Source organism: Antedon mediterranea, chromosome 10, assembly GCF_964355755.1.
Source record: "Antedon mediterranea chromosome 10, ecAntMedi1.1, whole genome shotgun sequence".
Taxonomy (NCBI): domain Eukaryota; kingdom Metazoa; phylum Echinodermata; class Crinoidea; order Comatulida; family Antedonidae; genus Antedon; species Antedon mediterranea.
Window position 1 is genome coordinate 16,318,210 of NC_092679.1, and position 13,513 is coordinate 16,331,722.

A 13,513-nucleotide genomic window follows, 5' to 3' on the forward strand; every position below is an offset into this window, starting at 1 on the left:
TTCTAATAATGTAAAAAATAAGCTTTTCATGTTTTCTAAATTTATTCTGCACAGAAATTAGATTTTTTATTAATGAGAAAGGCAATTTAATATCAATATGACAGTATCATGGTAAAAATATAATAGTTCACAAGCATACAGCAGAGGAAGGGAGCGGAGAGAAGGAGGGAGCAGTGGAGGGAGAGAGCGGAGGAAGGGATCAGATAACTTTCTAGGTATTGGGATGTACGCTCAAAGGTCAGTCGGTGGGAGGCAATGCAGTGTACTGGAAAAAAGGGGTAAAGACTGCTCGAAACATATTATAATTTACCAGTGCTACAGAAATAATCTGTACTTTAGTTCAAAATTATTCAATGAAGACCTACATACGCCATTGACTATGTATAAAAATAGACATGAGACATGCTAAGCTACATCTTTACTACTAGTTTGACAAAAAAGTGCCCAAATACAGCAGTGATATGACATCATTGTGTCCATATATGGGCACATCACATTTTTTTGTCACTTTAAAGTGTAGAAAGAGCTCTACTCTACCCCATGCTTTACCGTCCCACCACATTTTGTTTAAATATGAGAAGAATTAGTTGTGCCAGAACTAGACAGCCGTTCTGTGATTAAAAATCAGTGAAGTATCAAAATGATCAATCAAATGAATAAAGCTAGTATAGTCATATACAATTACATCTCTCACTTTCTTCTTTTAAAAATCAATAAATATTTCCCCAGGCTAGGATGTTTTTATTTTTTCAAGTTTCTTTCTCAAAGAAATGGCATACGATTGAACTATGACCTATATTTACAGTATACTAACTAAAAATGGATCGAGATTATGTTTTTTTTGTAAAAATGTCTGTTTCTTCTCTCCTGCATTCTTTATTTTTGTGGTCTTTTTGGTCTTTTTGCTAAATGCCTATTGAAATATCAAAATATAGAATTCATAGTAATAGTATATAAGTTATAATTAAGCACAAAATTCTGATAATATATCTAGTCAATATAGAGTACCTTACTTCACACACAAAGGTTGAAATATTAGTATGCATTTGATTGCTGTTTAATCATTAAGGCTAGGTTTAATTAACAACTGTCAAATCCAATTTTATTTTGATCAATTGCAGGATATCAAACTATATTTGATCATTAATATTAATAATTCCGAAAAAATGTAAATATTTAAATTTATGAGATATTAATTTCATTCTTTAATAATCAAATTCTCAGTATTCAGGACTAAATTGAAACCCATATTTTTATGAAATGTTTTGTAAATATTTTAAAATATTGTTAGTTTAAAATATCATCTAGTAGTTTCTCTGTTGCCTTTTAAAATTGAATAACTCAATTTCTGATTGTTTTACTTTATCGTTATAATTTAGCACATTTGCTTATTTTATTTTTAGCTCCTTTAACATTACTCAAACCAGAAATGATGTTGGTACACCGATAAATACCCTCTTCTCCTTGAAGAACGAGATACACTTAAAAAGTAAAAAATTCATTGTACATCCTTATCCATAAATGGTACAGTCCAAAAACCACGCCCTCAAGTGGAAGCATCTCCACAAACCACCATTATCATTTCTTTTTGAGACATGAAAGCATTGTCATTTTTTCAGTAATTTGCCTTTGGGTTAATATATTTAACTTTGAATTACTATTATTTAATTCATCAGTGTAGGTTCTTGATTATTTTTTTAAAGTTTGTATAATGATGTATTGTACACTATCTAGTTGACGCATTGTCTTTACCAGCATAATTACAATAGTTAAACCTAAAACAATATAATTTCTTTGTTGTAAACTTAATGACTTTGTCATCGGTATTAACATTAAGGCCTTGATCATACCTCATGACCAATTCAAAAAAATTAACAGACTAGCGCCAATGAATATTGATTAAAGATCAGTTTCCAAAATGAAAACAGATAATGAGTTGGCATTTGAATGATGAATTCTGCCAGGCTGGCCTGCGTAAATATTTGTCCACGCTTTCAACATGGTACAAAGGTCGAAAGCTTTTCGCAGTGATAGTAAATATAGCTGATGCTAATGCGTTGGCTTACTGTAAATAGCTGAATCAGTTACTGTAAACAATTTGGCTTTTGCAGCCATGTTTGATAATGGTTGATGCTAATAATAATTCTGATTAAATTATTTTCTATTTCATAAGACTACTAATATTACTACAATTAAGGCATAGAAATGAAAAAGAATTGATCTATAAAATGACTAAATAAATATTATAGCTATTCAAAATAACTAAAATTAATATATATATTATAATCAACATGGTTTCTCTTTCTGTTGAAAACATTAGCCAATTCTTGGTACTGCATCAATAATTTTTATTAATGGTCATCATAGACAAATTCTCTGAAACAGCGTCACATATATACCACATGTTACGCCTGTATCAACGGCCATTAACATATTTCAATTGCACATGTGATAACATGTGACACTGTATTACAGAATTTGCTATGATACTTGACTGAAAGTACAGGTTAGTTTAACATTTATTTTATATTTGACTATATTCAGTTTATGTACAACTGGAAATAGGCCTATCTAGAATACTATTTAAATCCACTCAGAAAAGCATCATTTAAACAAGAAATATTTCTTACAAAAAACGCTGCTCGCTTATTGAAAAATATTTTTTATTTCAAATGTTTTTGAATGTGTCATTTTATTGTTTTACCTGAAAAAAATGTAATTTAAAGCAACAAATACTTAAATTGTCTGTCAGACAATGGTTTTTGGGTTTCTTTTCTTTTTTTATATGTGAATAAATATTATTTTTTTGTTACAGAAGTGAATACTCAATTTCTGTCACTTTAGTTAATTTTATTGCTAAGGTCAAATCTGGGGGTCACTTCATCACCCTAGATATTTCAATTGTGAAGTATCCTATTACAAACACAAACTTTAATGGACTGTTTCAATAATAATTCAATGAATATCTGACAGTGAATATACCAGAAATGCTTAGGGATTTTTAATTTTAGCATGACATGTCCTAATAGACTCTTTCCCAGACGTTTTTTGGGTCTACTGTAGCAGCTGGAATCAATAAATTATAGTGGAGTTTCCATTTTCACAAAACTGTCTGTCCTTAGAACTATAACTGCTGCTTGCTTTAGCTTCTGATTGAGTAGTCCTAATGGGACGTAGCGGGCTAGAGCAGCAGCGTGAAAAAATTAAAATTGACAGAATTTAGACATGCAGTATTAAAAAAATACAATTAGAAAATCTCTATCCTCGAGTCTTTTAATATTTCAGTACTGTACCTGCAATTATGCAGTATCATAATCACTTTTTTAACAGTAATTATTATACAATTCACTACACTGTCAGTATTGTACAAAAGAAATGGTACACATATGGAGTTTAAATAAACAATACCTTCTATTGAATAAAATGCCTTTCGTGAACTCTCTTTAACATTTAAACACCCATGAGTAACAAACAATGTCTATTTTTATCTTCAATTTTCAAAGGTAAAAGTAATAATTTTGTATAAAAAACACTATGTTCACAAAGGAATTTTTTCTCGCTGCTCCTTTAGGCAGTTATATTCAAGAGAACAGAAGAATTAGGAAACAGTTACCATGCGGTAGCTTATATGTTACTACGGCTGAAAAAATGGGTATTTGGAAACTCGTATTGGGCAAAAAGAGTCTATGAAAACATTTGTTGATAAATATTGAGATGCATGTACAGTAGATGGTAATTATTATATGAGCGACGTTTTTTGTAAGAAATATTTATTGTTTAATTACCGTATTTTCCGGAGTATAGTTCGACCCCAAGTATAAGTCGACCCTCAACTTTGACCTAGAATATCGTTGATTTTGGTATGACCTGAATATAAGTCGACCCCCCAAAATCGACTAATAACACAACTTTAAAGTTCAAAGAAGGCTAGAAACGTATGAAATGTGGTTGTTTGTTTATACAATTATTAAAGTGTAGGCCTAATCAATATCGGACGGACGTAATCACAACGGCTTCGCCGCCGTCTTCGCCAGCCTATAATAAATGACAGCGATGTAGCGTTACAGTACTTGCCATCAGCGATGTTTTTTCGCGTCACTCAAATAAATTAAAACGAGTTTTTCGTTAGGAGGCTTATTAAATTGTACAGGCGAGTAGTTGTAAATCGCGTTATCTGTAAATGTACACGCGCCGGACTGAGGAGAATTTATTTTATGAATAGACATGCGCAGTAATTGTAATTACAGTACGAACAAACAAACAAACTGCGCATGTGTATAGATGAAAATATCGCGCAATAACAAACATGCTGCATGGACATTCCAACATCGTGTAGTTCGTTTGTGGTGTGTGTTACGATGTTTTCGCGAGTGAATACGAAGCATATGAAACACAAACGAAAACTATTTATTCTTAATTATTTTAATAAAAGCGTAATATAAACATCAAAATTAATCTTTGTTATATATTAATAGTACTTGTACCAGTACTTGTTGGAGTTGTATTATTTTGTACAATGTAGGTATTATTAAATTGAAAACTCCTGTGAGTGATTGATGATAGGCCACTGACCTTGCTAGGCCTTGACAGCCTGACGGCTTTTGAACGAATTTTTTCGGCTTGATTTTTTTTAAAAATCGCATGGTCGGAGTATAAGTCGACCCCCCGATTTTGCAATTAAAATTTTCCCACAAAGTCTCGACCTATACTCCGGAAAATACGGTAGTAGAAGTAACATAGCAAAAGGTAAACATATAAAATATTAATTATGACTGGTGCTTCTTTGTCTATTTCACAATCCACAATATTTATAAAAAGCACTTTTTTGTACTGTAAATGCAGTGGAGAACCTCTCTCTGCATTTTACCGATTAAGTCTGTCCTACGGTTTTACAATAAAGTCATTGCCTTCTTGTTTATATTACGTTGGCAAGGCAAAATAAATTAAACGATATACGATGACAAGTTGGCTAGCCCGAACTGATTGTCAATCTACATTGTACGCCGGGCTAGTGCTAAATCGAACCCAAAAAGCTGTTTAATTGATTATACCTCATCGTAAAACGTATATAAAACTAAACATGCATTTATTTCCATCTCATTTAATTCAAAATTCAATATAAATTATCAATTAAAGAGCGTATTAATTTCTCAGCATAAACATAATATCATAGATCAATATTTTAAATCGCAATACATAATAGATTAGATAACAAGAGCCACAGAGTGAACGTCCCACGTACACACAACACATGCATAAATATCACTACACAGGCATTTTAAATGATAATGAAATTGAAATTTATACATTGATAAAATCACAGAAAACTAACACATTAAAGGTCGTCAACAGAAAACTATTTAACAGAATGAATATTAATTAATAATTAATGTGTAATTATCTGAAAATAATTGCCGATAAATTCTGAAATCGGTGCACAGCATTTAAATAAATTGCAACACAAAGTCAATGCTTTGTTAATAAATGGTTAGGCATGTACCTAAATTATGTTTTTTTTGTATTATTACATCAACAGAAATGCTGGTAAATTATTAACTTTTTTTAAAATAATTAATAATGAGATACTGTAGACTGGATTAAGAATTTAAGCGATATACAGTAAATTGTACGTTTTAGGCCTAAATAGCATTTTTATTTTTAGTTTAAATGGCTGGATAGTGATTCTTAAACTTATCCTTAATTAAATGTTTTCATTTAAAAAAAACTAAAACAACTATTATAAATTACACTAATTGAAATATTCTGACTTTAGCAATACTGTACAGTAATTACTAAAATAGTAAATCTGGATAGAAAATAACCAAATAAGGTCTGAACACAGAATTTTTAATCAAAGTTAATATATTTTTAGTCAAAGTAATTACATGGTTTTGATTACTGGATTTAATCACAATACGTTGGTAACATTTGAAAAAAAAGGAAGTTAATTAAGTCATTCTGCCTTGTGATTTACATGGACAGACACAATAAGAGCAAACGCATATTCTTCATTATAGTCACCTAATTAGACAGAATTCAATAACGTGTCAAGTTTAATTAAATAAAGTACTATTAGGTTCGTTAGATTTGTCATCTTTGTCACTTTCAGGAAAGATTTTAATGATATTTTCACATCAAAGATTATATTATAAATTATAGTACAGTTTATATTATAAAGCTCTGTCTGCACTATCAAACTGATTGTTCTTATGGTCATTTGATTGGATTTTGAAAAATATTCTTTTTATCAGACACACAATTAATGGTTATCCTACAGTATAGTTCTAGAATGAAAACTTTTCTGGGCTTTAAAACAGTACAGGTATTTATTAAAATGAAGTGTTCATCTTATGTTTACGTGACCTACTAGTGGTGCCCATTATTGCCCTGTTGATGATTGAACCATGAATACTTTGGGCATTTAAAGCTTTTGTGAAATTCAAGATTTCTGTTCATTGTGTTAAAGTTTATTCTAAAATAATGAAGCCTTTTCAATGATGAAAACCGATACAGTGATTGGTATGATGATTTTAAACAAATTTTAGCCTGATTAACTACCAATTGAAGAAAGTAATGCAGAGACACATACATACAGAGTTGTGTTGGCAGCTTTTTAAAAAGTAGGGCAGCAACTGAACTGCTACTTTTTGCAACTTCCAAAAACAAAACATAATGTATATATACATAGTGTATATAGAGTATCATCACTATGATATACAATAGAAAACCAATATTCTATAAATTGTCCAGTAAAACTAACATGTTGTTTAAATAATTGATTGTTCAACAAGTGATAGTTTAAAATATGGACAAAACTGCCAAACAATATTAATCTAAAATGCAGTGTCCTTGATAACTTCAAAGCATGTTAACAGATGGGTTGAATTTATTTAAGTACAGTAATCACAATTAAATGTGACAATGCATTAATTAATGTGGCTATAGAGTATTGTCCTGAACACTAATAGTTTGTGATGATGCATTTATTATTACACCTTTGTCTTGTTTTTAACAACTGGGTGTAGTAGCCAATAACAAGTTGATACGGGCTGTTAAAAAGATCTTTTGGCCTAATAATAGAGAAGTTACTGATGTTACAAACAAGTACAGTAGTTTCTCAGTGCACTAGTTTGTGAGGCCTAGCAGATGAAAATATATCCACGGATGGATTCCTATACAGTGTACTTGAAATGAACAATATATTATGTTGCTGACTCTATCCTATATCAATGGCCAGTTACTGTGTAAGATAAGTATAGGCAATTTAACAGCTATGTTAAGAACACACTCTTTTAACATTAAACTAAATTTTGTGTGTCTTTCAATGTGGAGATCATGCAAGCATCTCCACTTTTATATTTTTATAACAGTTTTTAGGAAATCCTGTCCTATGCTTTTACATAATATCATTTTTGTATTGTTGTGATGGTGTGTTTTTTTAAGGCAAAAAAAAAAGATATTAATTCCATAATTTCAATTTCACTTTTAACAGTATCTTAAAGCATGTGACAAACATATGGTATATCCAGAATTTGCTGAATTCATGCCATCTTTTTGCAGTACGTTTGTAAGTTCATATCGGGTATTGCTAAACCCTACAAACTCCTTGCAACACAATCTTGTCTTAAGGGGACAACTGCACTTTTAAAGAAAATAATCCAATGGAAAATATCGCCGTTTTTAAATGAATATATCCTGCCCTGTAATGTACTACTGTACATTTAAAGAAATTTAATCTATAACCTCAGAAATTTAACAAATGCAGACAGGGCTATGCTACAAGTTGTCCTGGATATTATCTATGGAACAGCTGGTTAAAAGAGTGTAAACTTTAAACATGCTACCTGCAGTACAACTCCCTAGTTGTGGATGTGTGGGTGTTTGTTTACTGTGCCGTTAGGGGCATCACCAGGTTTTTCAAGGAGAATATTTTCTTAGGCCCTGTTTCTGCTGCCAACTAAATACCGTATATTATACGGTATTTTTTGAATACCGTATATATACGGTATATTTTTGGCTCATAAAAAATATACCGTATTTTGTATACCGTATTTTCCCCACAAAATTTGTGGATAAAATACGGTATTTACAAATTTATACCGTATTTTTTGTACCCGTTTCTGCTGCCAATAAAAAATACCGTATTTTTTTTTTACATGACAAAAGGTCAACATTCGTATTTTTATTTTCTGTCGCTGTCAGATGCTTTACACACGTGTATAGATATATTCGGCGAAAATGTGGAGCGAAGACGTCACAGTTTTACTAAATAAATGTGTGTGGGGAAGCTAAAATGTCTGGCCAACTAATAAAAGGGACAACCACATTTATAAAGACATTTCTAAAAAAATAAAGCAGGAGTATGGAATAGACTTGTCTCCAAAGCAAGTAAACTCAAAGCTGAAGAGCCTGCGAAAGCAATACAACATTGCAAAATACAATAACTCGGGGAGGGAACGAATTAATTGTCCCCATTACGATGTTTTCTGTGCTCTCACAACATCTCTATCACTAGGGCTAGGCTGTTGAAAGTGAGACGTAAAACTTCCTTTATTGCGACTTTTAATTATCGACCAAATAAATGAATGGCAATTTGGGTAAAAAAGATGAAATTTAACACGACCACCCAAGAAGTATTGTTAGCAGAAACGGGGTACTAAAAAATACGGTATAAAAAATACCGTATTTTATACCGTATTTTTATACCGTATTTTGAGCAGTTGCAGCAGAAACAGGCCCTTAAATAAGTTAATTTAAATCTGAATTGGAATTCCTTACAAAAAATTAGTTTAAAAATGACCAAATCATTCAATTTTATATTGTCAGGGAAAGGAATAAACATCAATTGGGCACTTAAAATATATCAATTATTCTCATTTTTTTGGTACAGTACTGTACATCACAATAGCTAATAAAGACCCTCATGAATTAAAAAAAAAATCAATTTACAGGATGCACAATAATTTTTTATTTGGCCCTTTCTTCTGGAATGCACAAAATCATTTGAAATTTCAACTTGTTGAACTATATTTCACTGTCTACATGTAACTCATTTCACCAAATGGCGAAATAGCTTGTGAAAATAACTTTACAGTAGCTTTATGGACAAAATCTCATACAAGAAGAAAACATTGCAATATGAATTACTAAAATGTTTAATCTCAAATACTGTAGTTTAAATTGCACTTAAATATGTGACACTCAATCGTGATAGAATTATGAGGGGAAAGGAAGTCTACCCTGTTTGCTGTGAAAGGCTAGAAAATTTCTGCAGCAATTTTTCCAGACACAACAAGAAATAGTTCAATAGAAACTGACTTGAAACTTTACAAAGTTCACTGAGGTTATCAATGTCAAACTGAAACGTGATTTATTTTTCAATTATGTAGGATTAACATACTGTAAACATATTTATTATGATTTTCAGCATTTTTTTTTTATTTTAAAAGATTTGAATGAATTTATGAGTGCTGCTTTGTACTTGGATAAACCAACAATAACCTATTTCTCTAAAAGAGGAATACATTACAAAAAGAATTTTAACATAGTTTACATAAATATAACACCCCTGTTAGATAATGGAATAGCCTGTTCAACAGCGCCCTCTAGTATGACACACCCACCTAGCATCGTCATCATTGAAGTACAATTATTTGAAAATCTTTATACATTCAGATCTTATTCCTGAGGACGATCAAATTTATATTGATTGAAAAAAAAAGTGTGTTGTTCTCAAATATGCTAGTGATATGCCCAAATATGGTAGTGATATGACATCATCATGTCCATATATGGGCACATAACCTTTTTTGATAGTGTATTTTATTTTATTTTATTTTATCATACTCATCCAACAACTCGCCAATTACAGGATGGATAAACTATTTAATAATTTATCGTGCTTATAAACTAAGTCTCATTTGAGGCTTAGGGAGTGGAGTTGAAAGAGTCACGAGTTACAACCCTGCACTAGGTCAGGATTGAACCCGGGACCTTGGGATTGGAAGGCAAGCACGTTAACCACCAAGCTACAGCTCCACTACAGCTACAGCTACAGCTACAGCTCCACTTGTGTAGACAAGGCTTTAAAAATTAAACCTTTTGTATTTACAAAATGTTAGTCTTTAAAGTTCAATCTACAGTATAGTACAAAGTTGTGACAGGTACAGTAAGCCAATAATGTTCCATAGAATAATCAATATTTTATGGCATGAACTTTGTACAACTCAAACAACAAAAAAGTGCCTTAGCCTGATTATCACATAAATCCTACCTCTGAAATAAAAGCCTTTGTATTTTACAAAATCAACAGTATTGAAATTTAAACTTTTGTTGGATAACATTATCTTTTTCTCAATAGGACTGTTAATAATATACATAATACAGGCGTTATTGTAACAGAGAAATCCAGATAGTGAGGAGAGATTAAACTACAGTAAAAAATATGAAATATAGGGGTAGTAAAATTTGATTATAAGAAAATACACCAGATTGAATAGAAGTCCCAAAAAAGACCCTTTGTTGGTTGGTCCCGGTCTTATTTACAGTACTGGTTGGTGCATTTAAAACGTACCCTTTGACGGCTAAATGCATAAAGGTACTCTTGTGATGGACTGCACAAAACATCTCAATGTCAAATGATTAGCTACAAAGATGGTAGTACAGTATAGTAGGCATACTGTATATTTGCTCAATCCTACTGTAGCTAGCTAGCAGTCAAATTTCATTTACTGTAATCCTCCCAATCTGTTATATTAATACTAGGCTAGGCCTAAAAAAACATTTTTTTAATACCCGACACTCAAAAACTCCATCTCCTTTGGTCTCCTAATCAATAGTGCTTGCTTAAAATTGCATGTTCTTTTGAAAGATAAAATGTCCCTTCCCCAAAGTCATACAGTAATCCTGGCTGTATACTGTATCTGTATATTATAAATTAAATATAGATTATACCTCTGCGGTCTAATGGAATGAAACCCTTAGAATATTTGGTTCAGGTGACTTTCTTGCCTTTCTCATTTTACAGTTCACATTTATAGTATAGTACTCGCAACCTTAACATTACCTGATAAGCATTCCTGTCTACAGCAAAGGAAGCAGAGAAAAACATTCCTTAGACGATATGTTAATAATTATTAATCATCAAATAGCAATATTACACTTAAAAATTATGTATTTCAGGCTGTAGAATACTGTATAATACACTAGAGATTCTGTGACCTTTGCAAAAGTAGATAACACAAAATTATTACCATCATTCACAGAGTGACCAATTCACTAAAGCAGAACTGATGTTGTATGAATGAAATATATTTTTTTTTGTCTTGTGTGAGTTCATCTCACGTTTATTTAAATTCTCATTGGTGAATATATTATAATACATATAAGTACATTTGTGACAATTAAAAGTAAGAATGAAATATTTTTAATATAAATTCATTCTGTTAAAAAAAATTGTAGATGCCAAACAAATTCTGTAGATTAGTTGAATAAAAACAACTATTTTTTGTATAGAATTATATAAAGTAGGTCTAACCTGTAGTAAATGATCTACATTTCCACTACACAAAAAGCCTTATTTAAAAAAAAAATACTATTAAACTTTCCCAAAATATTTTGGCCTAGAGCTGGGATGTCAAACAGTATTGGGAAATTTAAATGCATAAAAGGCTTGTATATATAGAAAAGTTATAAAGGGATGTACAGTAGCTAGAGTTCAAAAAGCTAAATGGTGTGGAAAGATAGGTACATGTGAACCCGCCCACTTCCGATCTCCGCACAATAACATACAAATATGCATAGAATATTGCACATGGCATCTTTACTTTGCTAAAATGTAATCCCATTAAGGCTCGGCAAAGGGCAAGCGTTGGCTTTTTCAGAATTTGGCTTCAGCCCTTTGCAGTAATAAAAATCTCCATATTATATTAATGCATCTCTTCTTGGTAACTGTAAATAATATGGGCTAGTATAGTTTAAAATTAACTGGCCCAATGGTGTGTACTTAGTTATGTACGGTAAATTAAAAATCATTAAAGAAATCACTTCCCTACATATTACAATTGTTAATATCCGTGTTTGGAAATAGGTGAAAATAGAAATTTAAAATTGAAACCATTTAAACTATTTTTCTGTTAACTAGTATTCTATCTTCCTTATTATTGTATATTAAAAATATAGCTGCAACGCTGTTAATTTAGACAGTTGGCCATTGTCAATTGTTTGGTACAGTACTATGCTTAAGTTCACCAACCTTTATGGACAATAGTTCTATTATTCAAAACACAAAAATAACTAGAAACGTAAAGTCTGAATATACTTTCTTTTCAAACACATAAAAACATAGAGAATAATGACATTTTAAAAATTATATTTTAAAAAATTATATCCACTCTAACAGTTGATATTAAAATGAATAATTTTTATCAAATATAGAGAATAATGACATAATTTAAAAATTATAATTTTTAAAATAATATCCACTCTAACAGTTGATATTAAAATGAATAATTTAAAAAATTAAAAAAGGTTAAAACAATACGGCGCCTGTAATTGTATTTAAAAATGCAAACTAAAAAATAAAGAAAACAAAAATAAACTTACCAGAATAATTTGGTCTTTTTGACGAATTTGAAAAGTCCAATTCATCATCTAATGGCCTTTTTCTATTGCAGTCCATATTGCTATCTCCATTCATTACAACAATTTGTTCATGTGCCATATTTGCCAGGGCCATTGGCCCGGGTGGGTGCATTGGTAGCGAAACAGTGTGGGGCACAATAACAGGTGAACTGGGTATAACAGGTGCCATGGGGGGTCGAAATTCCATCGCCATGTTCCTGGTGTTACAGCGGTAGCAGCCTACACAGCGGTCAGCCAAAGAAAGTCAACAACCGATGTATTCAGTCAGACGAAAAAGACGAGAAACTTACCGTTGTTCACCGTTCATTTACAAATCCTACTTGCACAATTTTGATGTACAATCCAATTTCAATAATAAATATTACCACAGAATCACTTTCGCGCAATTGTTTGATGTTATTTTCTCCTCGAGCTATTTTGGTTCTCTCAGCGTTCAACACCGTCTGCACGTCCACTGGTTGGCAAAAAATTAAGTGAGCGTGCTTAGATTTTACAAGCTGGGCAAAGTTTATCGCGGTCACGTGAATCAAACAGAAGATAAGAGCCTTCTTAATTTGTTTTTCTTAACTTTACCCTAGACTTTAATTAAAAGTAACAGTGGCTAATGTTCCTTTTGCCCACTAAAACACAAAAGAAAGAAATAATTTCCCCATTGTCCTTTATGGTATATGAGTGTTAGGGCCTACTTGCCTATTTACTAAAAACCCAGAGATTGTATAAACAAACTATTCAAGCGTGCCGTACTCAAAGAAAACGAGTAAACAGAAAGACAAAGAGGGCGGTAGATTTTTAAAGAACAATATGAGACGCATGTACCCGCTAAAAAGTAAAATCGACCACAACAAAATCGATTAAAAGTTTACAATGCAAA

General features: G+C 31.4%; 1 protein-coding gene across 1 annotated transcript in view; it reads right to left on the minus strand.

The window, feature by feature from the left end:
- The window catches only part of LOC140061202 (RNA-binding protein Nova-1-like), a 55,198-nt gene extending 41,761 nt beyond the window's left edge, over positions 1-13,437 (minus strand). Inside the window, exon 1 of the mRNA XM_072107713.1 lies at positions 12,604-13,437. Coding sequence (XP_071963814.1) covers positions 12,604-12,835 — 232 coding nt within the window. The 5' untranslated portion in view covers positions 12,836-13,437. The remainder of the gene's footprint in view (positions 1-12,603) is intronic.
- Between the last annotated feature and the right edge of the window lie 76 nt (positions 13,438-13,513).